At 33.8% G+C, this 26,377-nt stretch overlaps 1 protein-coding gene across 1 annotated transcript; it reads left to right on the top strand.

The window, feature by feature from the left end:
* The first annotated feature begins 1,939 nt into the window (after window positions 1-1,939).
* On the top strand, window positions 1,940-24,614 carry LOC114328053 (uncharacterized). The gene is made up of 3 exons (XM_028276798.2): window positions 1,940-2,164; window positions 7,970-8,265; window positions 24,172-24,614. Exons 1-3 carry the CDS (start codon window positions 2,005-2,007, stop codon window positions 24,574-24,576), a joined length of 861 nt encoding a protein of 286 aa, XP_028132599.2. The 5' UTR covers window positions 1,940-2,004; the 3' UTR covers window positions 24,577-24,614.
* The last annotated feature ends 1,763 nt before the right edge of the window (window positions 24,615-26,377 follow it).

Raw genomic sequence — 26,377 nt, 5'->3', positions numbered from 1 at the left:
TAGTTCACCAAGAAAAGCACCTGGTATAGACAAAATAACAAATAGAGCCCTGAAATACTCCCAATAAGAGCTATGTATAGTATACTTAACAAATATAGTAAATGGGATATTAATATATAGGACATTCCCAAACAGATGGAAGGAGGTCCATGTCATTATGATTCCAAAACCTGGCAAGAACCACACATTCCCGTAGAACTACAGGCCAATCAGCTTATTACCAGCAGTCAGCAAGATCGTATAAAGAATAATACTCAACAGACTACAAGCAGAAACGACCAGATTAGAAATAATCCCAGAAGCTCAACTCGGTTTTAGAGCAGAACACTCCAGCGAGCTATGATTAACCGAGTACATAGCAGCTGGATTCAACGACAGACAATACACTGGAGCAGATTTTCTGGACGTGAGCAAAGCTTTCGACAGAGTATGGCATAAAGGACTCATCTACATAATGCGAGATTATGGTTACGGCGGGGCGATGACGAGGCTGATCACTTCGTACTTGGGCGAACGGAGTTTCAGGGTTCGGATAGGACAAGTCCTGTCCGAGCTCGGAAACCCGGAAGTTGGAGCGCCACAGGGAGCAGTCCTGTCACCACTACTGTACACAATATACACCTCAGACGTACCAAGAACACCAGGTACCCTACTGAGTCTTTATGCCGACGACACAGCGATAGCGCCGAAATGTAGACGTAGCAGTGACAAACCTGCAAACAGCGTTAGAATATATAGAAGATTGGAGTATAAAATGGAAGATAGACATCAACTCCGAGAAGACGCAAGGGGTGTTATACAAGAAAGGGAGACAACAGCCAGAAGAACAACTGACGGTGCAGAACAACCCCATCGAGTGGAGAGACGAAGCCAAATAACTGTGAGTCATCATGGACAATTTATTAACCTTTAAAAAACACGTAAAAGCCACAGACCAGAAGGCCACCATATCAAGAACAACATTAAGAGGACTCACAGGAAGAAAAAGTAAAATAGGACTTAAAACAAAAATCAGGTTAATAAATAGTATAATACTGCCGATACTAACGTACGCATCTCTCGCATGGGGACACGTATACAACACAAAAGGGCGGAAGATACAGGCGGCCCACAACAATAGCCTAAGAGAAGCAGCCAAGGCCCGAAAATACGTCGGGGAAAGACTATTATTCCGAGAATTACAGCAGGTAAGAGTCACAGAGATGATGGCAAACAAGGCCAGGGTAAAATTCGCGGAGCTGGAGCACCACCCAAGCCCAATACTGCGAGAGATGCTAGGGTATGACGCTTTCCACCGCTGGAATCACAAACGTCCTAAACAACAGATAGTGGAATAAATAAGTAAAGAAAGTGAATAACGAAAATAAAGAAAAATAAATAAAGAGAGATAAAGAAGAATAAAGAAGTAAAAAAATAAAAGTAGTGAGTAGTTCGTAGCTCGAAACAGTAAGTGCCGAAGAACCATGCAACCCAAGCGTAGGTCCAATACCGAGATCATTATTAAAATCATGCTAAAAAAAATATAAAAAAGGCGCAAACCAATAAAAAAATAATAAAAAACAAAAAAATCCAGGCACGTAGGGTCCAAAAAAATACTTGAGCACCGGGTCACTGGACCGAGCCTCGTTTGGCTCGGTTCAGTGACTCGGGGCCCAAGCAAGTAATTTTTGAGAATCTGTTGAGAAAAATTTTCAGAGAAATTGCAGTTACACCCTTTCAACTAAACAAATAGAATACTAGATCAAAAATACGTTTTGCTTAAATATCGAAATAAAAATAAAAAATCAACAAATAATGATGCAAAAGGGAACTGGGACGATGCTAATATCATTTAAGAGATTTGTCGTTAAAACAACAAACTATTGACCTTATCAAGCTGCACAATCATGTACATATATCTTATCTAAATAATTAAATATTACAAATTAAGTATCATCAATTTCACATTTATATAGATAGCAAAGTCCCATGAAAGGGTTTTCAGATATTTCTGAACTGTAAGACATGTCTGGTGAAAGCGTTTACTTGTACGCATATGATCTGGAACCCAATATTTGGCAACTAAGTGTTGTGGTCTTCAACAAGGAATATTCATTTGGTGCTGGTGGTTTTAGTGAAGCTAGACCAGGTATTTCAGGATTTCCAGACAAACGCATATTTATGGGTAAGCGATTTTTTTTTCTTGTCCATCGTAATATTTTGGATAGTTGGCCATTATTTTTATAGCAATCATTACGAGATCCGAAAGCACCGTTATTCAAGATTCGATGATTAGAAAATCTGCAAGGAAGAATTTCATCATCATCATCATTCTCTTTGCCTTATCCCTATGCGGGGTCGGTTTCCCTAATTGCATTTCTCAACACAATTCTATCTTGGGTCATATCAATGTTAATCCCCTTTACCAACATGTCCTGCCTTATCGCCTCCCCCCAGGTCTTCTTTGGTCTTCCTCTCCTACTCCTTCAAGGAATCTTCACGTCAGCTATTCTTCTTATTGGGTGATTAACGTCTCGACGTTGAACATGACCAGACCATCTTAACCTATGCTCTCGCATTTTGGCATCAATTGGTGCCACACCTAGAATTTCCCTAATATACTCATTTCTAATTTTATCCTTCTTTGTCACTCCACTCATCCATCTAAGTATTCTTATTTCCGCCACATGCATTCGTTGTTCCTTTTTCTTTTTCACTGCCCAACATTCAGTTCCGTACATCATAGCCGGTCTTATGGCCGTTTTGTAGAATTTTCCCTTTAGCTTCATTGGAATTTTTCTGTCACACAACACACCACTCGCTTCTTTCCACTTTATCCATCCCTAATTCTACTGCATGCATCTCCATCTATTTCTACATTACTCTGTAATACCGATCCTAGGTACTTAAAACTATTTCTTTTCACAACCATTTCACCATCCAAAGATACCATTTTATTTGTAGTACCTCCATCTTTAAATGAACATTGCAAATACTCTGTTTTTGTCCTACTAAGTTTTAAACCTTTTTCCTCCAGAGCTTGTCTCCACTGTTCCAGTTTTTGTTCTAAGTCTCTTTCACTATTTCCTACTAACACGACATCATCAGCATACATTAAGCACCATGGAATGTTACCCTGTAGTTTCGCTGTTATCTGGTCCAAAACTAATGAGAATAAATACGGACTAAGCACAGAGCCTTGGTGCAATCCTACTTTCACATGCAATTTATCAGTTTCTCCCACACCTGTCCTTCTTCCCACAAGGAAGAATTTCCTGTACCAATAATTGCAAAAATTAAAGAAAAATCTTGTGTAAAATGTATATTTATTTAAAAAAAATCCAAGACGGGCTCAAAATACAATACAGAACGTTCTCGCTCTAAAGAGAGCATCATCAGTATTCTTTGAAAGCTCTACATGCTAAGCTACCAAAAATACATCAGTTAAAACCGTTAAAATGTCGATTAGATGCCTTACATTAAAATATTAATTGGTAAATCTTGAACATGGATGAAATAACAAAGGATCTACCCTAAGCCATTATAGGACTTTACACGAAGCACGTCGGTTGTTGAGTTGAATTCTTTGTTTTCACATAGAGAAAGGTAAAAGCCCTATCGAAATTTTAACTTGAATAATTTTTTTTAGCTAATAACTGCATTATCACATGTTAGGGCAATAGTTTACGTTGTACGAGGATTAGAAGATGAAAACTGAAACGATAGAAGATATTGGCAACAAGGCATCGGACAACGTCGAAGGACGTTTTGGACCCGAATTTAAATATATACAACAATATTTAAAAATGAACGGTTCGCATTACACATTAACTCTCGACAAAGATTTAACGCAGACTGTCTTATGGCGCATTCCATTATGCAGAGAGTGTCAAAACCAGAAATTCCAATAACATCACAGGCGCACTATTCAGCTTTTATGATAACTAAAATATAAATAAATAATAATTTTACCGGGTAAATAATAATTATGGCACAGTGAGTGCCATAAACACCCTAACTGGTTTGAAGCTCCTAGGCTATCATCTTCTTCTTCTTGCAGTACCGTCTACTATCGGAGGTTGGCTACCATCACAGCAATTTTAACTTTGTTGGCTGCAGCTCTGAACAATTGTATTGAACTGCACCTGTATTACATACTACCTCAAATTTGGCAACTAGGAAATCCTTCTACGTCCCACATTCCTTTCTCCCGAGATTTTTCCTTGGATGATGCCTTAGCAGGGAGTACTTTTCGCCTCTCATTATGGGGCCTAGATATTCCAGTTTTCTCGTTTGTATGTATTGTGTTTACGACTTCACGTTTCTCCCCCATTTTCAGCAAAACATCTTGATTTGTCACTCTATCTGTCCGTGTCCATGGAATTTTCCACATTCTCCTGTAGCACCACATCTCGAATGCCTCAATATTTTGATGTTTATCTTTTTCAGTGACCAAGCTTCCATGCCGTACAAAAGTACGGAGAAAACATAGCACCTTAACATTCTCGTTTTTAATTTCAAATTTATGTCCTGGCAGCATAGGATCTTTTTCATTTTAATAAAAATTTGATTGTCTCGCTATTTCTATTCGCCTCTTAATTTATCTTGTCTGGTCATTAGTATCAGTGAACCAAACCCCTAAATATTTGTAGGACGTAACTCTTTCCACTTGCTTATTATTTATGGTTAAATTTACTTTGGTGTATGTCTTTCTCATTACAATAATAAATTTAGTCTTTTTGATGTTCAATTTTAGACCATACATATTTGTTGGTGTGAGTGTTTATGTTTTCTAGAAAATACTGTAAATTTGCTAGGAGGGCTCCTTTTCATCATCATGTTTCGCTATCATCAGGGAGTGTATATGACTTTCTCTGAATGAACTAAAACCAATCAGATTGCTAGTACCGAATTACAACAAACTAACATGATACGGGTATCGTGGCGGCATCTGCTTACAACAGTCAAAAGTATTACTTCATTAACATTAAAAATAATACATACATACATAAATAATATGTACATAATCGAAAACCTCTTAAACCCGACGGTGTAAAGGGTTTTTTAAAATTATTATTAAAAATAATATTAAAATAAAAGTTTTATTGAGACCAAGTTACCGGTTACGTCTTCGCTGTTTATATAATTTTCAAACCATACGAATTCTGAGGAAAAGAAGGCTAGGGAGATCTATGAATTACATCTCACCTACTGCCTGCTCAACCTGGCACAAATTCCTACGAAAACTTGGTCGCACGTGCTCTGTTAGGACTAAACTAATGTTAGTTTACTAGTACTAGTATTTTAAATTTTTTACGTATTTTTTAAAATAAGTTTATGAAAATTTTTTTAGTTTTAGTTCATTTAAATCTTTATTTTGAAATATAATTTCTGTGAAAAACTTTTTACAACATTTTTCCATTACCTAATATTCCAAGAGCTGGGAGAGGATTTTGTTCGTTCCAACTATATGTTGAATCATTTGTGTACATGACTTTCCCCTACGGGCGCAAACCAGAGTGGGAGACGAGGGTAGTTTTAAGGTATTTTTGAAGTTATACTCCTTTAGGCGCGATTGAGATTGAGGGTGAATTTATATTAATCTGCGCGCATGCGCACACCGACAGTATGGTATTAGTCGTTATACGGGCTCTGATTGGGTGTTGAAGTGATCTGTCAATAATAAATAATTGTTCAATATGAAGGTAAACAAATGTATAATATATTAGTTTTATTGTTGTGAGGAGAGAAACAAAAAAGTTTATAATTGTAGTGACATTTAAATAGTTTTTAAAAGCAACAGGTACGTAATAATTGTAAATGTATCATAGGTACCTACCTATTTGAACCTACCAAAATACATAGTATGTAATACTTTTATTTACATAATTTGATTACCATCAAAATTTCTATCAATGTTCACCTAATATATTGTTTTCTTACTCATGTTTTGTTGTACTTTTTCAATTCTAAATAATCTCAATTCAAAATTAAAATAATTTAATTTAATTCAAAAATGTCAAAAGCTTAATCCGTTTAGTTAGTCGATCTTCGCACATAATGACACATTGCCTCCGTGGCGAAACGTTTAAGGCGAATGAACCCCAATATACCAACCGCGCTGATAGCTGGTTCGAATCCCAATAAAAACTTTTATTTTTTTATTTTTTTTATACATTTTATGATTGTAAGTATATTTATTATATAATTTTATTTTCAGAAAATACGTATTTAGTTAAAAGATTTTCCGAAAATTAATGTTCAGAAATCATTTGTGGCATTTTTAATGTGTTTGTGTGTGTTTTATTCTTTTATTATTTTAATTTTTCGCACTGTTTTAATAAAAATGTTTGAGAAGTAGTAAGTATAAATTAGTTCAATATTTAAATAAACTATAAATAAAAAAGAATGTGTGTGTACTTTGTACGCACGTAAGAAGGTATTCTCCTATTATATAGGTAATTTCAACGAAGTAAATATACTTAACAGGTTATTTTTATTTTATTTAAAAATTAAACAAACTTTCTTATCTACCACTTTCAAAAAATTTTTATTAAAACAACCAAAAATAAAAAAAAAATATGAATCGCCCAGGATTGGAACCCGCGTCGTTCCAATCTCGGGCCTAACGCCCTACCAACTACACTAGCGAGGTCATTGCAATTGACATGTAAGTTTCGGATATAATTACACAACACGGCGTGTAAAAATGATATGCCTACATAATATTTTATTATTTTACTACAGAGAAACACAAATCCAAAAACACAAGAATTATAATAACTAATACATTTACTAAAAACACTAATATATTCTTTTAATGACTTATCTGCACGGATACAGATACATACATACCTATCTTGAAAGATTAGCAAGGAACTACATACTGTCTCTGTGCGCAGGCGGGCAGATTTATGTACAATTTTACCCTCAATCGAATCGCCGCTAAAGAAGAATATCTTCCAAAAGTATATTAATTTCGTTTAAATCATATAATAGAAATATAACTTCTTACGTGCGTACAAAGTAAACACACATTCTTTTTTTTGTGACGCTCATGATCGAGATAGTGCACCAAAATTTGGGAATAAGAAGATCATGACGTAACAAAGCAAAATCTTTAGGGCGTAAACCAGAATAGTTAGGTAGTAGGGTGACGAGGGTTATAAGGGGTCAAAGTCGCGGTTTTTATTATTTTTTTATGACGCTTATGGTTGAGATAGTGCACAAAAATTTGGGAATAAGTAGATCATGACGTAACTAACCAACTCCCCCAGAGGCGGAACGCTGCGTGGAGGACAAAGGTGTGGTGGGCAGGAGTGAATATAAAAATTGTAAAGACGAACGCCATAAAACCACTTATAATTTTTATATTCACCCCTACCGGCTACCCTATGTCTCCCTCGCAGCATTCCACCACTCGAGATTTTGCTTAGTTACGTCATGATCTACTTATTCCCAAATTTTGGTGCTCTACCTCGATCACGAACGTCACCAAAGGCCTTTAAAATTTTTATGTTCACCCCTGCTCGCCTTCCCTTTGTCCCCACGCAGCCTTCCGTCTCTGGAGATTTTGCTTAGTTACGTCATGATCTACTTATTCCCAAATTTTAGTGCACTATCTCGATCATGAGCGTCACAAAAAAAATAACAAAAACCGCGACTTCGACCCCCGTATAACTGCCGGTGTCCCCCACTTTGTTCTCCGCCCTTAGGGAAAAGTCATGTACACAACTGATTCAACATATCCCCATAAAGTTTATCTATATTACTTATCACGAGCAAAATCCGCTTTTATCTCTCCGACTATAAGGTAAATTATTGTGCCGAAATACTGCTACGCTTGAAAGAGTTAATTTTTCGTAGAATAGGTTGCATTTGCTTAAATATGTATCGATTCAAGCTTACTGTACTGCTGTCAGTCCTTTAGTAAACATGCAACTTGAGTGTAGTGTTGTTTCTTTGTATAAACTAAATTATTTTTTGTCAGGTACAACTGAAAAATACGTATGGGACTTGTCCGATTTTCTGCGTAGCAATCGTTGGAACTGGATGCAGATGGACTACAACGTTTTAACCAAAAATAGTGAGCATTTTGCTCAGGCGCTTCTAGATTATCTTGAAATTTACAAAAGAATTCCTTCTTTTCTAAGATCTTCTCGCAGTATGGGATACGTATCTAAAGATTCTGGATTTTCCAGATCTACTGAAAATAGCGATGAAATCGATTGGACAAAAGTTATAGTTGGATCGATAGCAGCTGTTGCTACAGTAGCCCGTGCGGCAGTGAGTATTTTACATATTATTTTACTCTATTTACATATTAGTCTAGTAAAATAAAATTACCCTATATGTAAATTAAAATGTAAATTCGTACAGATTGAAACAAATTTTATATCAAAGTTTAGGTGGGTACAAAAGATATTTTCAAGAAAGTATCCAAATCATACAAGGGGATCATTGTTTAAATAATTAAAAAGGGGTCATTTTTGCATAAAAATTACTTTTTTAACCGCTGAGGTCATCTATTTATTAATGAAGGTCTGTAGGATTGTCTTCTTTAAAGTTGAAGGGTAAATCTTTCACATAAGAGTTAATAAATTAAATTTGGCCGCCTATTTATTTAAATAATTATAAATAAAACTTTAAAAACAAATTTACAAAAAATTATTTTTAGCGTTTTAAATAAGCACTATAAAATATCTTGTTTTACAGGATAAGTTGCGGTATGTTATCAGTATTAAAAGAAAAAAAATTGGTGCAAAAATATTTAATATTTTTTGATATATTTAATTTGTTTAGTAAATATTACTCTATTTTCAATTGCAAAAACGCGGTTGTTGCCAAAGAAATATTAACCTGTATTAAATCTTATTACTTTTATTTTTATGTATGTTTTCGAAAAATGTATTGATAAATTCAATTTTCAATTAAACTTCCCCCTAAAATTCCATTTGAAAATTATTCAAATTTGTTTATAATTTGTTTTTTTAATAGCGTCGCGGGGATTAAATATTTTGGAATGCCATTTCGATAATTGGGTTCCTGGGAATTTTTAACTAATTAACAAATTTTTTTGTCTTTTTTTCCTCTTCTTTTTTTTTCTTGGAATTATATTACTACGGGCCCTTTTTGGGTTAAGTTTCATTAAAAAGGTTGAATCTCTAAGTTGTAGATTCTAGACCTAAAAATATTAAGATTGGTTTAAAACCACTTAAATAAAATATGAATACTTACTGAGTTACAGGGTGTTTTATTTAAAAATTTAAAAATTATTTTTACCAAGCACTTTCAAACTATTTGACGTATCCTTATCATACTTGACAGAAAGTGTGAGTACTATACAATCTACTAAATTGTGATAAATAAAAGTTTCTAGCTACCACCAGAGGCGTACGACAGGGGACAGTTAAGGGTTGACCCTTCCCAAATTCTACGCAACTGAGGGAATTACTATTTTAGCGAAATTTTTCGATTCTCCAATACTTTCTATGTAAATAATATACTCCTTACTGGTAACGATTAAGTCATTGGTTTTCGAGATATTGGACGTTAAAAATGAAACGGCATAGTTATTTTGATTCATTCATTGATTCATTTTAAACTTCCAATATCTCTCAAACTGATGACTTTATCGATACCAATAAAATTATTTACATACAAAGTATTGGAGAATCGAAAAATTTCGCTACAATAGTAATTCACTCAGTGGCGTAGAATTTGGAAAGGGTCAATCATTCACTATCCCCTGTCGCACGCCTCTGGCACTAGCTAGAAACGTTTATTAATCACAATTTGGTAGGGTGTATAATAGCCACACTTTCTGCCAAGTATGATAAGGATACATCAAATAGTTTTAAAGTGCTTGGTAACAATAATTTTTAAATTTTTAAATAAAACACCCTGTAACTCAGTAAGTAGCCACATTTTATTTAAGAGATTTGAGTTAAATCTTAATATTTTTAAGTCTAGAATCTACAACTCAGGGATTCGACATTCTTAATAAAATTTAACCCTAAAAGGGCCCGTAGTAATATAACTCCAAGAAAAAAAAGAAGAAGAAAAAACGACAAAAAATTTTGTTAATTAGTAAAAAATTCCTAGGAACCCAATTATCGAAACGGCATTTCAAAATACTTAATCCTTGCGACGTTATTAAAAAAACAAATTATAAACAAATTTGAATAATTTTCAAATGCCATTTTAGGGGGGAGTTTAATTAAAATTTGAATTTATCAATACATTTATCAAAAATTTACATAAAAATAAAAATAATGAGATCTTAAGCAGGTGAATATTTCTTTGGCAACAACCGCGTTTTTGCAATTGAAAATATAGTAACCTTTAAAAAACAAATTAAATATCTCAAAAAATATTAAATATTTTTGACCTTTTTTGTTTTGCTTAATACTGGTAACATCTCGAAACTGAGTCTGTAAAATAAGATATTTTATAGTGCTTATTTAAAACGCTAAAAATAATTTTTTGCAAATTTGTTTTTAAAGTTTAAATACAATTATTTAAATAAATAGGGGGTCAAATTTAATTTAGTAAGTCTTATGTGAAAGATTTATCCTTCAACTTTGCAGAAAAAAGTCCCGTAGACCTTCATTGATAAGTGAATTACCTCAGCAGTTAAAAAAGTATTTTTTTTAGCAAAAATGACCCCTTTTTAATTATTTAAATAATGATCCCCTTGTATGATTTGGATACTTTCTTGAAAATATCTTTTGTACCCACCTAAACTTTGATATAAAATTTGTTTTAACTTGTACGAATTTACATTTTGACTTTTTTTTATCTTATTAGGCTATATAGACTAAAAGCCGGTATCGGCGAAATTTGTTTTAGTGTTTCGTGCTTAACCTTGGAATGACCAATTTTGACTCCAATGTTTATTTAATAAATTCAGAAATATTTTCAATTTTAAACTCATTATTTTTTTATTTGACTTTAAAATTATTCTTAGATACCCTCATATTTTGTAATAAAAAAAATTCGCTATATTTTACATATTATTGAAGTTATCTTTCTATAGGCGCGATTGAGAGTAAAATTTCATAATACTGCACGCATGCGCACACAGAGAGTATCGCGTATAGTTGATAAATCTTTCTAATTATGTATAAATATAACAATGCAAGAAAAGGTGTGAAAAGAATATATTAGTGTTTTTAGTAAATATATTTATTATAATTTAATTTATAATATATATTTATTATAATAAATATATTTATTATATCTTGTCTGTTTGTTACCGTGAATTGTCATTAGGTACGTCCGAACCGATACAGACACAGTCCTCGTAGCGTATTTGGTATAGCATTCGGCCAGAGATCGAGAGGTCTTGAGTTCGTATCCAGTGCAATCCTATACTTTCTCTTTATTTTTTTGAAAGAGGTAGGCACAAAATTAGTTTGGTGTTTAATATATTATGTTTATTTTTAAGAAATCATATAATAGAAGTATAACTTCTTACGTGCGTACAAAGTACACACACATATTCTTTTTTTTTTTTAATGATTTAAACTTCCAACCGTATAGGAAGATTTTTGATCACGTGTTTAATTCTGTCCAATCAGAATTTGGTAATTTTCTATTGTAGAAAATTACAGTTAGAATTTTTGAGTAGATTGTTTCTGTTTAATTTCAACTAGTTTCCTAGTTTTGACAACTGTCACATTTAAGAAAATATCCATAATATACTTTTAGTTCTGCATCTAATGTCAAATTGTCACGAGGAGGACACAAGTAGGCAAATTTAAGCGCTCTATTTACTTGGGTAAGAATATTTCATGAATAAAACTGTATTTGTAAAAAAATTAACTAATATTTTATTAATATCTTTATCTAAATATTTGATAAACTGTGCTTTTCACTTTGAAAGTTGAAAAATGTGTGTTACATGACTTGAATTGAATTTTATATACACGTATTAAAAAATAACCTTACAAATATCACACGGCAGTAAAAATAAATAAAAAAATCAAAAACAATAAATGCTGTATAAAAGGTATATTTAAAAAAAAAAAAAAAAAACCCTCAAAAGGGCCACATCAATTCACATAACTAGTTTTCGACTGGTTTACCAGTCATCATCAGTGCTTACGTGCAATGTACATGTTAGCCACCAAAATGCTATTTTACAAAAATATGTGGGTCAAAGCCCATTTCAAGTAGTCCGTTAAGGAAACATAAGTATAAAAAGCTACCTTAAGCCTTGATGTTTAAAATATAATTTAATTTTGCCCTAGGTAACATCTGAAATTTGGGTGTGACTTGTTCACATGTTGGAAGTTTGACGGCAAGTCAAACGGTTTTTTTTTTTTTTTTTTTTTTTTTTTTAAATATACCTTTTATACAGCATTTATTGTTTTTGTATCACATGGTATACAGCCAACTACAGGAAAACTTTTTTCCTTGTGGATTTTTAAATAAAAAAATATTGCTTCATTTTTTCTCAAATTTGTTGTCATTGGGCAACAGCTACTCGAGTACTGCGGGCTCTCGTGCCTATTGCCAAACAACACTTTTTCGAAAAACTGTCACATTATTTTCAATTTATTCTCACTCTCTTGTGATATTATGTATGCCAGAAAAATTCTTTTCTGAATTTGGGGTCAAAAACGAACTCCCTCGGCCTTCCATATTCCAATTTTATATTAAGTAAATACTGTCTATTATGTGGAAGTGTTTGTAAGAATCATTCCAAGATTGAAGAATAATTATTGTTTGTTAAACCTGTTAAACTTCTTCTTCAGATGCAAATCCACTAATGGATGTTACATTTTCCATTAATTCTCTGTGTCTTGCAATGTATATCAGAGATTGTATGTCGTTAATCCCTGTCCATTGCCTTATGTTTCGAAGCCAGGACATTTTCTTGCGCCCTATTCCTCTCTTGCATTCAATTTTACCCTGTGTTGTAAGTTGAAGGAACTGGTATTTTTCGTTACACATGATGTGACCGAAATACGCCGTTTTCCTTTTCTTGATGTTTTCGAAAAGTTGGCGCTCTTGGTTGATTCTTTCAAGGAAATCTACATTTGTGACTTTCGCCATCCATGGTATCTTTATGGGTACGGCGATAAAGTCACATTTCGAAGGCTTCTAATCCATTTATATCCCTTGTTTTGAGTGTCCAGCCCTCTATGCCGTATAGCAGCACCGACCACACGTAGCATTTAGTAAACCTTGTATGATCTCAGTGTATAGTGAGATCGAACTCTGAACAGGTCACTGTATCTTCCTGAATTTTATGAAAGCTTGCCGAGCTTGCTCAATGCGACAATTTACTTCCCTGTCCGATGCCCAGTCTTCAAAAAGCCACGTTTCAAGGTATTTAAATTTGCTCACTCTTTTAATGGACTTAGTATTCAGTGTTATGGTGGAGTTTTCAAATGCATCTAAGTTTCTGAAGATGATCATTAATTTGGTATTTTTGGTATTAAGGTCTAATATCATTCGCTTACTCTATTCTCCAATTATAGTGACAAGTTGTTGAAGATCAGCTATGTAGTCACAAATTAAGACAGCATCATCAGTATATCTTATGTTGTTGATCAATACCCCATTCACTTTGATTCCCATCTCTGCATCTTCCAAAGACTCTTGAAATATGGCTTCCGAATAAATGTTAAACAAAAGAGGGAAAAGCACACATCCCTGCCGAACACCCCATCTTATATGTATGTTTACTAATGTTTATTTATCATTTATTTATACAATACTAAGATTAAAATTACGAATATGTATATTATTTTATTTCGTAAAACAACTTAAGTTTTTGTCAATTGTCATTTTTGACTGGGTGTGATTTTTGACCCCCGGTGGTCATCCGTGCGACAAAGAAATGTTGGTCATCGGAAGGTTAAGGCACGGTAAGAGTCTATAACAGGGGTGGCCAAGCTCCATGATAGTCAGAGCCACTTGTCACAAGGTAAAATTTTTCGCGAGCCGCAATTAAAAACATATTAAAAAAGTATGTAAAGAAAATATGTACAATGTTTTTTAACAGATCCCTTATTTACTGAAAACAGAAATAAAATTATGAAATATTAAAACTTAATTATATTTGTTTTCCTTATTCTTCTTCTCGTTGTCCTTATGCCCAATAAGAGAGTCGAACTTTACTATCACCTATCACCTATCCATCTTTTACCCATTTCGTCCACGCCTTCTGGTCTCCTGCCATGTCCTTCACCTATTGCGCTGTTTTCCGTCTCTTGGTCCCGATTTCCTGGATTTGTTCCATCCACCCCTTTCTAGGTCTGCTCCTTCTTCTTTTCCCCTGTCTCTTGGCATCTGTCACCTTCTTTACTAGTCTATTCTCGATCATTCTAGTTATATGTCCAAACCAATTCAAGTTTCTTTTTTAATTTTTTTGTCACGTTTGTAATGTTTTCGTTCCTTTCCCTGTCCAAAATTTGTTTTGCTTCTTTTGGTAATTCTTTAAAATTTGGTGAATAATTTGTGATAGCACTTATCAGTAATTCTTTCAGATGCTGGTTAGTTAATATTGATATGTGTTAGGATTTCACGAATTTTAAAATGGAATTAAATGGTCCACACAAGTATGTTGTTCCTAATATGGAAATAATTCGACAAGCATCCTTTTTTAACTTAGGGTATGTACTTCGATTTTGGTACAAATTTCCAAAATTCGGTAATCGGCGTCGAATTATAATTTTATTTTCGAGCTTGATCTTCTTGCGTCTCTATTAATTTTAATTCTCCAAATGTTGTTTGGGTCATATATTGGTAATAAAAAAGTCACCTTATCGACTATGTTTATTTCAAATGAATTCAGAAAAAAATGAAGAGACGATTTAAAATATTTTAAGTTTTTAAATCCATTTTGGAGTTCGGTCAATATTCCTTCTGATTTTCTTATTTACTCGTTAAGTTTTTCTAGTTTAATCCTTTTAAGTCTATACAAATCAGTGTGGAGTGGGTTGATTACTGACTTTTATGTCGCGCCACTCTTAATGTTCTTTAGCGCAGTTTTCGATGTGTCGTATCACTCTTAGCTTGGATGGAAATGGAATTTGTTACAGAGTTGCATTTGGTCTTTCACATTTGTTGTCAGTAATTTAAAAGACATTCTGAAACACATATAAGGAACGATAATATATTTTTTTAAATAGTAACACAGAAGTGAAAAGGATCTCGGGTACTTATCGAGAGCCACAAGTAATTCTTCAAAGAGCCGCATGTGGCTCGCGAGCCGCAGTTTGGCCACCCCTGGTCTATAACTTAAGGTGATACAGTAGCGATCAACAGGTGGCAACAAACGCGGTCCAATATTGCGAAAGTTCTGCGAACTTTCAAAAGTGAGGCAACAGTGCGTCGGTAATTCGACACTGACAGTGACGTTTATACTATCAAAAATAATAACTTTTATACACATAGGCGCGAAATGTTGCCAAGTCAGTGAATTTTGATTTCTTGTTATAAAAAAATCGATTTTTATTAGTTCCAAGATTACACAAAACCTAGGCATGGGATAAAAAAGTTTATTTGAAGAAAATGTATTTTTTTGTCTTTCTTAATGGCGGTACAGGCTCCTTTTTTCAATATTTTATTTAGTTGTAGAGTAATTTCCACATATTATATTACGAATATGTGTGCCAAATATCTCGACAAAATATTCAAAATTAGAGCCGCAATCTTGGAACGCGTTTGTTGCTACCTGTTGATCGCTACCGTTCCCTCTTAAATAGTAGAACCTAAATGAAAACGTATGAACACTGTGTTGTGAGTCGACAGTACCGCATCAAACTTTAGGTCCATGTCACCAGCCCCCCCTTTTTCGATTTGAGGGTCAAAAAAAAGCTCATTCGTTTGTATTGTGTTAGTACTGGATTGTATCAGCCTTCATTCGTTTGTACTGCCCCCACCCTTTTAAATCTGCCTGGAGGGGCTGGTGACATGCCATCCCCCCCTTTTTCGATTTGAGGGTCAAAAAAAAGCTCATTCGTTTGTATTGCGTTAGTACTGGATTGTATCACCCTTCATTCGTTTGTACTGCTCCCACCCTTTTAAATCTGCCTGGAGGGGCTGGTGACATGCCATCCCCCCCTTTTTCGATCTGGGGGTCCGGGATGGGTATGTTCGTTTGTACTGCGTTAGTATCGGATTGTATCGCCCTTATTTTGTTTGTACTGCCCCCACCCGTCTAGATTGGCCTGGGGGGGCCAGTGACATGCTACCCTCTACTCTGCACTTTTTGCCTTCTGAATGTCGAAAATAGGCTATTTCGTTTGTACTGCGTTAGTACTAGATTGTATCACCCTTCATTCGTTTGTACTGCCTCCACCCTTTTAAATCTGCCTGGAGGGGCTGGTGACATGCCATCCCCCCCTTTTTCGATATGGGGGTCCGGGATGGGTATTTTCGTTTGTACTACGTTAGTATCGGATTGTATCGCCCTTATTTTGTTTGTACCGCCCCCACCCGTCTAGATTGGCCTGGGGGGCCAGTGACATGCTACCCCTCTACTATGCATTCTTTGCCATCTGAATGTTAAAAATAGGCTATTTCGTTTGTACTGCGTTAGTACTGGATTGTACCGCCCTTATTTTGTTTGTACTACCCCTACCGTTCTACATTTAAAACAGAGAAGGATTAGTGCTAGGAGTAAGGACACAAAATCAGCCAAACCTTGCACGTAGTAACACCGCGGGTGTAAAATTTGGGAAATTCGTCAAAAATGAAACGAATTAAATTTTGAAACTGAAAAATAGGCTTGCAAGCCACTCTCCACTCTCCATGGGGAATGGAAATTTACCCCCTCAGATGGATCTCGGAGTAGTAACGATTTGAAAAATGGTACATATTACATATATTTGTTGGAGATATTTTGAACACCATTTTCAATCAGAAATCAGAGCAGCTACCTTGTCTTTTCCTACTAGGAAGAAATTTATCCATCCCCTCAATAAATTTTACAGTTTCAGACGCTATCGATATGAAAATCAAAGATCTTATGCGGCGCATTCCGAAATGCACTCTCGTTGTACAATTTCAACCTCTCTGGATAACTGATTAACTGAAACATACATACGGCAGAATTCATTGGAATCGAAAATTATTAAAAGTATTTGGAACATTAAATGAAAAATTCCTACAATCAATATCTTTCTTACCATCTAATGTCAGAGACCAGATAACAATAATTGCCGCTGTATGTTATGGCAATTTGGTTTCGACAAAGGTTTGTATTGTTCGTTTATGACTGCAATAAGATTCAGAATTTCCGTATTTCATTTGTAAAATAAATATAGTGTCAAAAACTTGCTTATACATTTGACGCACTGTCCGTCAACGTGTTAATTGACTCTACAGATTCAGTGCCAAAACGAGACATTTTTATAGAAAAATATTTGCAAGTATATTAAATGCCAAACTGACCTATTAAATAAACAATGACATTGCAATTTTCGATTTCTACTATGGAATTATCGCTGTATAGACCAGGGCGGATCTGTTTTGAGGTGGATGTGAGAGGTGGCATTCCGATTTTTGCAGATAAAATTAGGTGACAAATTCAGTAATTATAACTGACTTATGCTCCTTCTCAAATATGTTTGGAACAATATTAAAATTTAAATTTTTAAAAATTTCGAAAAACATCGATTTTTTTCAAATTTTATTGCTTGTAACTTCAAAACGATTCTTTTTGGAACAAAGTCATAGGGAAATAAAATAAAGATAATTGAATTTTGTATGATATACGACACGACTGGTATAAAATATCTTAAATGATAATCCTTTCTGAAAAATAGCAATAAATACAAAATAAGAGGGCAAAATAAGCCCCTTTTCTATTTAATGTTTTTCAACCACTTTGGTTGCACTTAGAACCTTCGTATTTTACTTAGAAAATTCTTACAACATACTCAATCCGTCCACCAAATTTCATTAAAATCGACTTAATAGATTTTGCATAATAATTTTGCAATCTAAATTTTTTTAGAAAAAGTTCAAATTTTTTAAAAACTTTCTGAACAAAAAGTAGACCTGTTCGAAGTTTGCTAATTTTTTTACGTATCGAGAGCTACTTTACCAATCCAATACACTTTACAAAATTAATATCGGATTATTTAAGCGGTTTCAGCACTGTTTTAAGGATATAAACAATTTTTTTGCTTATAAACAAATATAGTGAGGACGTTTGAGTTGGAATAAATTCATTTTCTCGAGAATGGGCAACTCTGGAGATAAATTCCTAAACAGGTCGATTTTTATATTTAAATTATAATTTTTGGGATATCTATCATACTACTAACGTCATCCATCTGGGTGTGATGACGTAACCGATGATTTTTTTAAATGAAAATGTGGGTCGTGTGCTAGCTTATTTAAAAGATTATTCAATTCTCTATTTATTACATAATTATTTATACAGGGTGCCCAATTTTTTTTAATTAATTGAGACACACAGAAGAAAGAATTTAATTTAGTTAATTCGAGATACATTTTACTGTTGTCCTAAAACAGAAAAAAATGTTTATTTGATAAATAACAGAAAAATTAATTTATTCGTATTTATTAACTCAAACGTCCTCACTGTATTTGTTTATAAGCCAAAAAATTGTGTATAACTTTAAAACATTGCTGAGGCCGATTAAATAAACCAACTTAAGTTCTGTAAAGTGTATTAGATAGGTAGGGCGTATCTTTATATGTAAAAAAATTAGCAAACTTCTAAATAATGGTCTACTTTTTGTTCAGAAAGTTTATAAAAAGTTTTAACTTTTTTAAAAAAATTTAGATTGCAAAATTATTATGCAAAATCTACTAAGTGTATTTTATAGTCGTATATCACAAAAAATTCAATTATCTTTATTTTATTTCCCTACGACTTTGTTCCAAAATGAATCGTTTTAAAAACGATTGAAAAGTTGAAAAAAATCGATGTTTTTCGAAATTTTTAAATATTTGAAGGTTTTTATTAATGTTCCGGACATATTTGAGAAGGAGCATAAGCCAATTATAATTACTGAAGTTGCCACCTAATTTTATCTGCAAAAATCGGAATGCCACCTCTCACATCCACTTCAAAACAGATCCATCTGGTCTATACAGCGATAATTCCATAGTAAAAAAATCGAAAATTGCACTGTCATTGTTTATTTAATAGGTCAGTTTGGCATTTCATATATTTGCAAATATTTTTCTATAAAAATGTCTCGTTTTGGCACTGAATCTCTAGAGTCAATTAACACGTTGACGGACAGTGCGTCAAATGTATAAGCAAGTTTTTAACACTATATTTATTCTGCAAATGGAATACGGAAATTCTGAATCTCATTGCAGTCATAAATGAACAATACAAACCTTTCTAGAAAATAAATTACCATAACATAGCAACGGCAATTATTGTTATCTGGTCTCTCGCATTAGATGGTAGGAAAAACATTGATTATGGGAACTTTTCATTTAATGTTCCAAATACTTTTAATAATTTTCGATTCCAATGAATTCTGCCGTATGTATGTTTCAGTTAATCAGTTATCTAGAGAGGTTGAAATTGTACAACGAAGAGTGCATTTCGGAATGCGCCGCATGAGATCTTTGATTTTCATATCGATAGCGTGTAAAACTGTAAAATTTATTGAGGGGATGGATAAATTTCTTCCTAGTAGGAAAAGGCAAGGTCGCTCCTCTGATTTCTGATCGAAAATGCTGTTCAAAATATCTTCAACAAATACATGTACCATTTTTCAAATCGGTAGCGTAGAACTACTTCGAGATCCATCTGAGGGTGTAACTTTCCATTCTCCATGGAGAGTGGCTTGCAAGCCTGTTTTTCAGTTTCAAAATGTAATTCGTTACATTTTTGACGAATTTACCAAATTTTACACCCGCGGTGTTACTATAATAGTTTTGGCTAATTTTGTGTCCTTACTCCTAGCATTCATCCTCCCCTGTTTTAAATGTAGAAGGGTAGCATGTCACTGGCCCCCCAGGCCAATCTAGACGGGTGGGGGCGGTACAAACAAAATAAGGGCGATACAATCCGATACTAACGCAGTACAAACGAACATACCCATCCCGGACCCCCATATCGAAAAAGGGGGGGATGGCATGTCACCAGCCCCTCCAGGCAGATTTAAAAGGGTGGAGGCAGTACAAAAGAATGAAGGGTGATACAATCCAGTACTAACGCAGTACAAACGAAATAGCCTATTTTCGACATTCAGAAGGCAAAAAGTGCAGAATAGAGGGTAGCATGTCACTGGCCCCCCCAGGCCAATCTAAACGGGTGGGGGCAGTACAAACAAAATAAGGACGATACAATCCGATACTAACGCAGTACAAACGAACATACCCATCCCGGACCCTCAGATCGAAAAAGGGGGGGATGGCATATCACCAGCCCCTCCAGGCAGATTTAAAAGGGTGGGGGCAGTACAAACGAATGAAGGGTGATACAATCCAGTACTAACGCAATACAAACGAATGAGCTTTTTTTTGACCCTTAAATCGAAAAAGGGGGGGATGGCATGTCACCAGCCCCTCCAGGCAGATTTAAAAGGGTGGGGGCAGTACAAACGAATGAAGGGTGATACAATCCAGTACTAACGCAATACAAACGAATGAGCTTTTTTTTGACCCTCAAATTGAAAAAGGGGGGGCTGGTGACATGGACCTTCAAACTTTCCTCTTATGGACTGGATAAATCAATTATTAATATATACCCTCCCTCACCCTCAAAATTCAATTTTTTTATTTTCTAAAGTTCTAGGTGATTAAAAAATAAGACTGGGCGTAATTTTAACCCATCACTAACCCACCACCACCTTCACCCTTCCCCACCATCAAGAACTTAGTTTTACTTTTTTCTCTTATTTTAGGTGGGATGCAATCAATTTTAAAATTTAAAAAAATTCACAATACAAGCACGTTTTTGAGGCTTTCATAAAACATGTCTATTTTTTATAGACCCGCAGCTACAGTGTTCATAACCTCAAAAAAATATTTTCTTTTTAATGAATTTTATATACAATAGGTACAAAAAGAAGTCTTTTTAATTCTACAGTATGTTTGCTATAATATACAGCCAATTAGCAGGATTCCCTGTTTATGTTATTTTCTTTTATTTTTATGGAAAAAAGTGTATAAGTAACTTTTTTTGGGAATGGCTGCAGGTCTAATTTTTTTAGTTTGTGTATTTTATCAAAGACTATATTTCTAATTTTTTTCAGATCTTTTCGTAAGGCTAGTCACCTTCAAAAGTCCAAAAAACAACTGTTTTTAGGGAGTTTTTGGGGGTTTGAACGTTTCTCCCATGTTTAAATGTTCTAAATTACTCAGTTACTTCACTTTATATGTAGCCACTAAAAGCGTTTATGTGATCTATTTTGGTTTGGGGTTTACCCATAAAAAACAGTTATTCGGATTTTAGAATGTGGCGAACCTTACGGAAAAATCTGAAAATTTTAGAAATACATATATTTATAGTATTTGATCAAATAGACAAAATAAAAAAAATCAGACCTGCAGCCATTTTTAAAAAAAGTTATACGCTTTTTTCCAAAACAATTTTTTTGAGTTTATGTATACTAAATCTACGTATCTATAGAAACAGACCTGTTTTGTGAAAACCTTAAGGAGAACGGAGCAATATGCAAAATTTTGACGTATGTCAAAATTTTCAATGTGATTTAAATTCATTTTTCTCGAATCTTGAGAAACTTTGTATTTATTTTAAGGGACTTTCGGCCCCCGGTAATAAGATATTGCTGCGAATGTGCCGACCGTCAACCGGTTTGTCCCCAGCCCCTAAATCACTTCGAGACTAATTTACGACTAGGAACCTATTTAGAAATTTTTATTATGACTTTATTTATTGATTTATTATGCAAATATTGTTTCTCCATTTTTCTGTACTATTCTTTTACCTGTATTATGTAAACATACAATTTCTTTCCTGAATGTTCGCGAAAGATTAAGTTTCTATAAAAAGGGAACAAAATTGTATATTGAGTTCAGTTGTAAATTTTAAAACGTCGGTGTAGTTTGATATGCAAGGGGCACGGTGTATTTGTTTGTAATTAGATAAATTATTAGATTAGTGTAATAACGTATAAAATAAATTAAATATCGTAGTTTGTAAAATAAAGGATATAAATTCAGTATTTTTCATTTGTTTAGATGTAAGTTATTAATACTAAATAAAGTCAACTAAAATTAAACATAAGTGCTTATAAATCAAATAGGAAAAGTAAAGTTTTGTAACAAATGGTGCAGAAGTGGGATAATAATAAAGAATATAAATTCGCATTAAATACAGTGAAAAATCTTAAATAAATAAATATAAATCGTAATAAATAAAGTATGTGAGCATGTCTTCACAGTATAAGCAGAAAATTACTGAACTGCTCATTAAGGAGCTAAGAAACGAATTAGAAGAGAGAGACCTGGACACTACTGGAAAAAAGCTGATCTAGTCGAACGTCTAAATAACGCTCTGCAAGAAGAGGGTCAAGACCCAGAGACCTGTTTATTTGAGGACAAGGATGCTGCTTTGATTTCGTCGAAACTGGAGAACAAAGTTTTTGGTGAAATCTAACAAGATTCTGGTGAAATCTCCCAAGTTTCTGGCGAGATTTCGAAAGTTTTCTTCCATGTTTCGAAAGTTTCGACAGACATTACATCGTTAGAGAAAAACATTTCGAAAGTTTCGGGTGATATTTCACCCCTTGAAAGCAAGATGGCTAACGACATCTCTGCTAGTATCTCTAAAGCCACTTCTGATTTTGACGGCAAGATATCGTCCCTAAAAACCAAGTCTCTGCTTTTGAAGAAGAGATGAAAGAAATGGAAAAGAAAATAGAGGAAACAGAAAAGTTAGACAGGGGTATGGAATCCATCTTAGCAGATATTAAAGGCGATGAGCCCAAATACAAATTGATGCCACGGCCGATAGTTAAAGGGAGTAAAAGTCCTGCTCATATTAATGTGCCAAATATCGACGGAAAGTCGTCATGGAATAGTTATAAGAAACAGTTTAAAACAGTTGCAAGAGCGAACGGATGGTTTGAAAAAGCCAAAGCTGTAAACCTGGTAATTGCTCTTCGAGGAGAAGCTTTGGATGTACTTGAGACCATAGCAGTAGAGGAAACGAATGATTTTAAGCAGCTTATGAAGAGATTAAACATGCGATGTGGCCACGAGCATTTGGAGTATGCCTATCAGGCACAGCTTAAAAACCGAAGACAAAAAAAAAGATGAAGCTCTTCAAGAATATGAGCTAGATATTGCCAGGCTAGTACGATTTGCTTATTCAACAGCTTCTGAAGACATAATGGAAATGTTGGCTGTTCAAACATTTATTGATGGTCTTCGTTATTTTAAAATGCAGACACGAACATCTAAGAAAACGAAGACAATAAATTGCTGCAGTTGCTGCGAAAATGAGCGCACACGGAGTTAAAGTAAGAACGCAAATCAAGAAACACGCCAGCAGAAAATAGGAGAATGGACAGAACGTAGAGGGGGGGGGCAGCCTCGACTCAGAACTTCTCTAAAGACCATGTAATACTAATTTTTTTTTATAGCCTTTTTTCTATTCGAAATGTCGAATAAAGGCCTCTCCCATTTCTCAACGTTCCAATCTCGTTGGAACTTTACCGCGCTGAGCAGATGTGACGTGAATTGTAAATTGTAGAATTCCCTCATCTTCCTTAGCCTCAGCATCCGTATGGCTTGAAAATTGTAGAAGCCTCGGAGGTGTAACCAGAGAAGGTTCCCATTGTTTTCATTCTGGTGGGATATGTTATATGCCATTAGAGTGAAAACTTAGTCTTTTGTATTTTTTTTATTAATGTTCCGTGCATATTTGAGAAGGAGCATAAATCAATTATTATTAATGAATTTATCACCTAACTTTATCCGCAATAATCTGTATGCCACCTCTCACATCCACCTAAAAACAGATCCTTACTGGTCTAATAGTTCTTTCTTTCGAAACATGTTTCATTAATTTTTTACCATTTTAAACATTTTCTTTGATTTATGTACTTACATGAGTTTAAAATCGATTACAAAACAATTATTTTATTTCATGACATAGGAAATGAAACAACAAAAGAGTTTATAATTTTATACTGTATCCTAGAAATAATAAGAACGTGTTATTATAAAAAGTTGTTTTTTCTAAACTTGTAAAATTAACATTTTCAGATAGAAATTTCCCAAGAAATTTCCCAACGCAAAAAAGAGATTAAAAACCAGTCAGTGGAGATACCCACAACTTATAAATATCCATATAAAAAAGAAAAGCCAACAATTGAAGAAATCTATGACCCTCCTAATAATTCCGCGCAACTAGTTACTTATAGAAATAAACCTATATTCCCATCAACCAATCAAGACAAGCATGATGAACCAATCGAAAAGAATAAAAAAAATCAAACAGACAAGGATGTGGCTGAAAAAGATAAATGTATATCAAGCCCAGATGATAAATATTCAAATCATATTTTGATCGATAGAAAACTTGTGGCTATAATATTTATTGTTGTTCCGATTGTAATGAGTTTTTTGGTTTCTTATATTTTAAAAACTCTTTTTAATATTTATTTTTAATTTATTTACACACTAAAACATAATATATTAAAACTTTATATCTACGTTTTATTTTACATTTATACCCTTTCACTGCACATGGCGCTGCACAATTAAAGAGACGGACAAAATACATAAATGAATTGTTCAAAGACAATAGAACAGAGCAGGTGGAAGTCGAAGCAAAAGCAGCAAAAATAGTAGGTAAAGTAGTAGGTCCAGACCAAATCCCAGTAGAAAGCTTAAAATGCATAAATGATGAAACCTTAAATACTATCTTCTTCTTTAAGTACCGTGCCTAGAGCTCCATTTTCCCGGCCCGTTTGGATTTCCCGGGAATCGGGAGTCGGTAATTTGGATTTCCCGGGAATTCCCGGGAATCGGGAAATTTAAAAGAAAAAAAAATTAATTGTTTTTGTTTTAATTTTTCGATGCAGTTAGTATAAAAACGTATAAATTTGATTACGAACTAAAAATGTTAAGAAAAATTCAAAAATTAAAAGAAAAATCAAAATTTTAACGGAAATTTTAAAAATAGAAAAATAATAAATTTGTGTTTAATCTGAATTTTCGTTGTTTTAGTATTAGTCTAGGCGCCAAATAGAGGTCACCGTGTCATTTTCAATTCTGATGGACAAACTCAACGGTTTCTTATAGATTTTTGGCTGCTGATTACGAATTTCGAGGGGGGGTTTCGATCCGACTGGTCAAAAAATTGTTATAAACAATTTAATTGTTTATAAATTGTTTATAATGCTCTCGCTCATAAACTAAAAGAAATAGAAAAAAAAATTCAAATAAAATTTGTTCCTTAATAAAAAACGAAGACACAACCGTTTACTAAACTTAAATCCGATAATCAGAACTCAAGATATTGTAAAATTAGTGCACAATGCAAATTGCAAATTGCAAAATAAGTATTTTTCGAAGCTTTATCGATCGTAACTCGGCTTCTACCCATGCAAATGAGCCTTATAAGATGTCCTTTTAAAGCTTGATTAAGGGGCTCTGAAACAAAGTTTATTAAATTATTTGATCTTCATTTGTTTTAAAGTTATACCCGTTTGAAATTATAATTTTCTCAAAAAAATTGTACATTAATTTGTTTATAAAGGTTTCAAGCAAACTTGAGCTATAAACATTTATACTTTAATTAACAATAATGATAAAACAACTCAAAAGGAACAATTTGAGCTTACGAAAATGTTCGTGTAAGTTTATTTTTGGCTAAGATGTCGATATTTTAATGGCGCGCTATGAGGCGCAAGATTGGCTCACAGTCAAGTAAGTATGTATTCTTCGACGCTTTATCGATCGTAACTCGGCTTCTACGCAAGCAAATAAGCCAATATGTGATATCCATATAAAAAAGGATCTAGTTCTTTTGCAGCATCATCATTGCATATAAAACGAGCATTTATGATGTGGCGGCATACACACAATTGACGGGCCTTGATGATGTTGCAAAAGAACTAGATCCACTTTATATGGATATTATATAGATAATTAGACTCTGAAGCCTCAAAAAGTTTTAGTTTTACTGCCTACAAGAACAGACTTGTACCACCATGTAACTGTTAAAATTTCGCTAAGAAGTTATGCAGATTTAAAAAAGCTGATATTCCCTGTATATCTCTATGCAGATTTGCAGATGCATGAAAAAAATGTTTGTAAAAATGGTACTAATAAATAATATCAGCTTACTTTTTAGTTATACTTCTGAAATATTAGTTTTTAATGTTTTTTTTTCTCATTTAGTGCAAAAAATAGAAGACAAAGTAAATAGAATAAAAGGTGATACGAGGTACAGTATGATGATTTA

This window comes from Diabrotica virgifera, chromosome 6, assembly GCF_917563875.1.
Source record: "Diabrotica virgifera virgifera chromosome 6, PGI_DIABVI_V3a".
NCBI lineage: Eukaryota > Metazoa > Arthropoda > Insecta > Coleoptera > Chrysomelidae > Diabrotica > Diabrotica virgifera.
The sequence above is the reverse complement of the archived record's forward strand: the minus strand, read 5'-3'. Positions and strand labels throughout refer to the sequence as shown.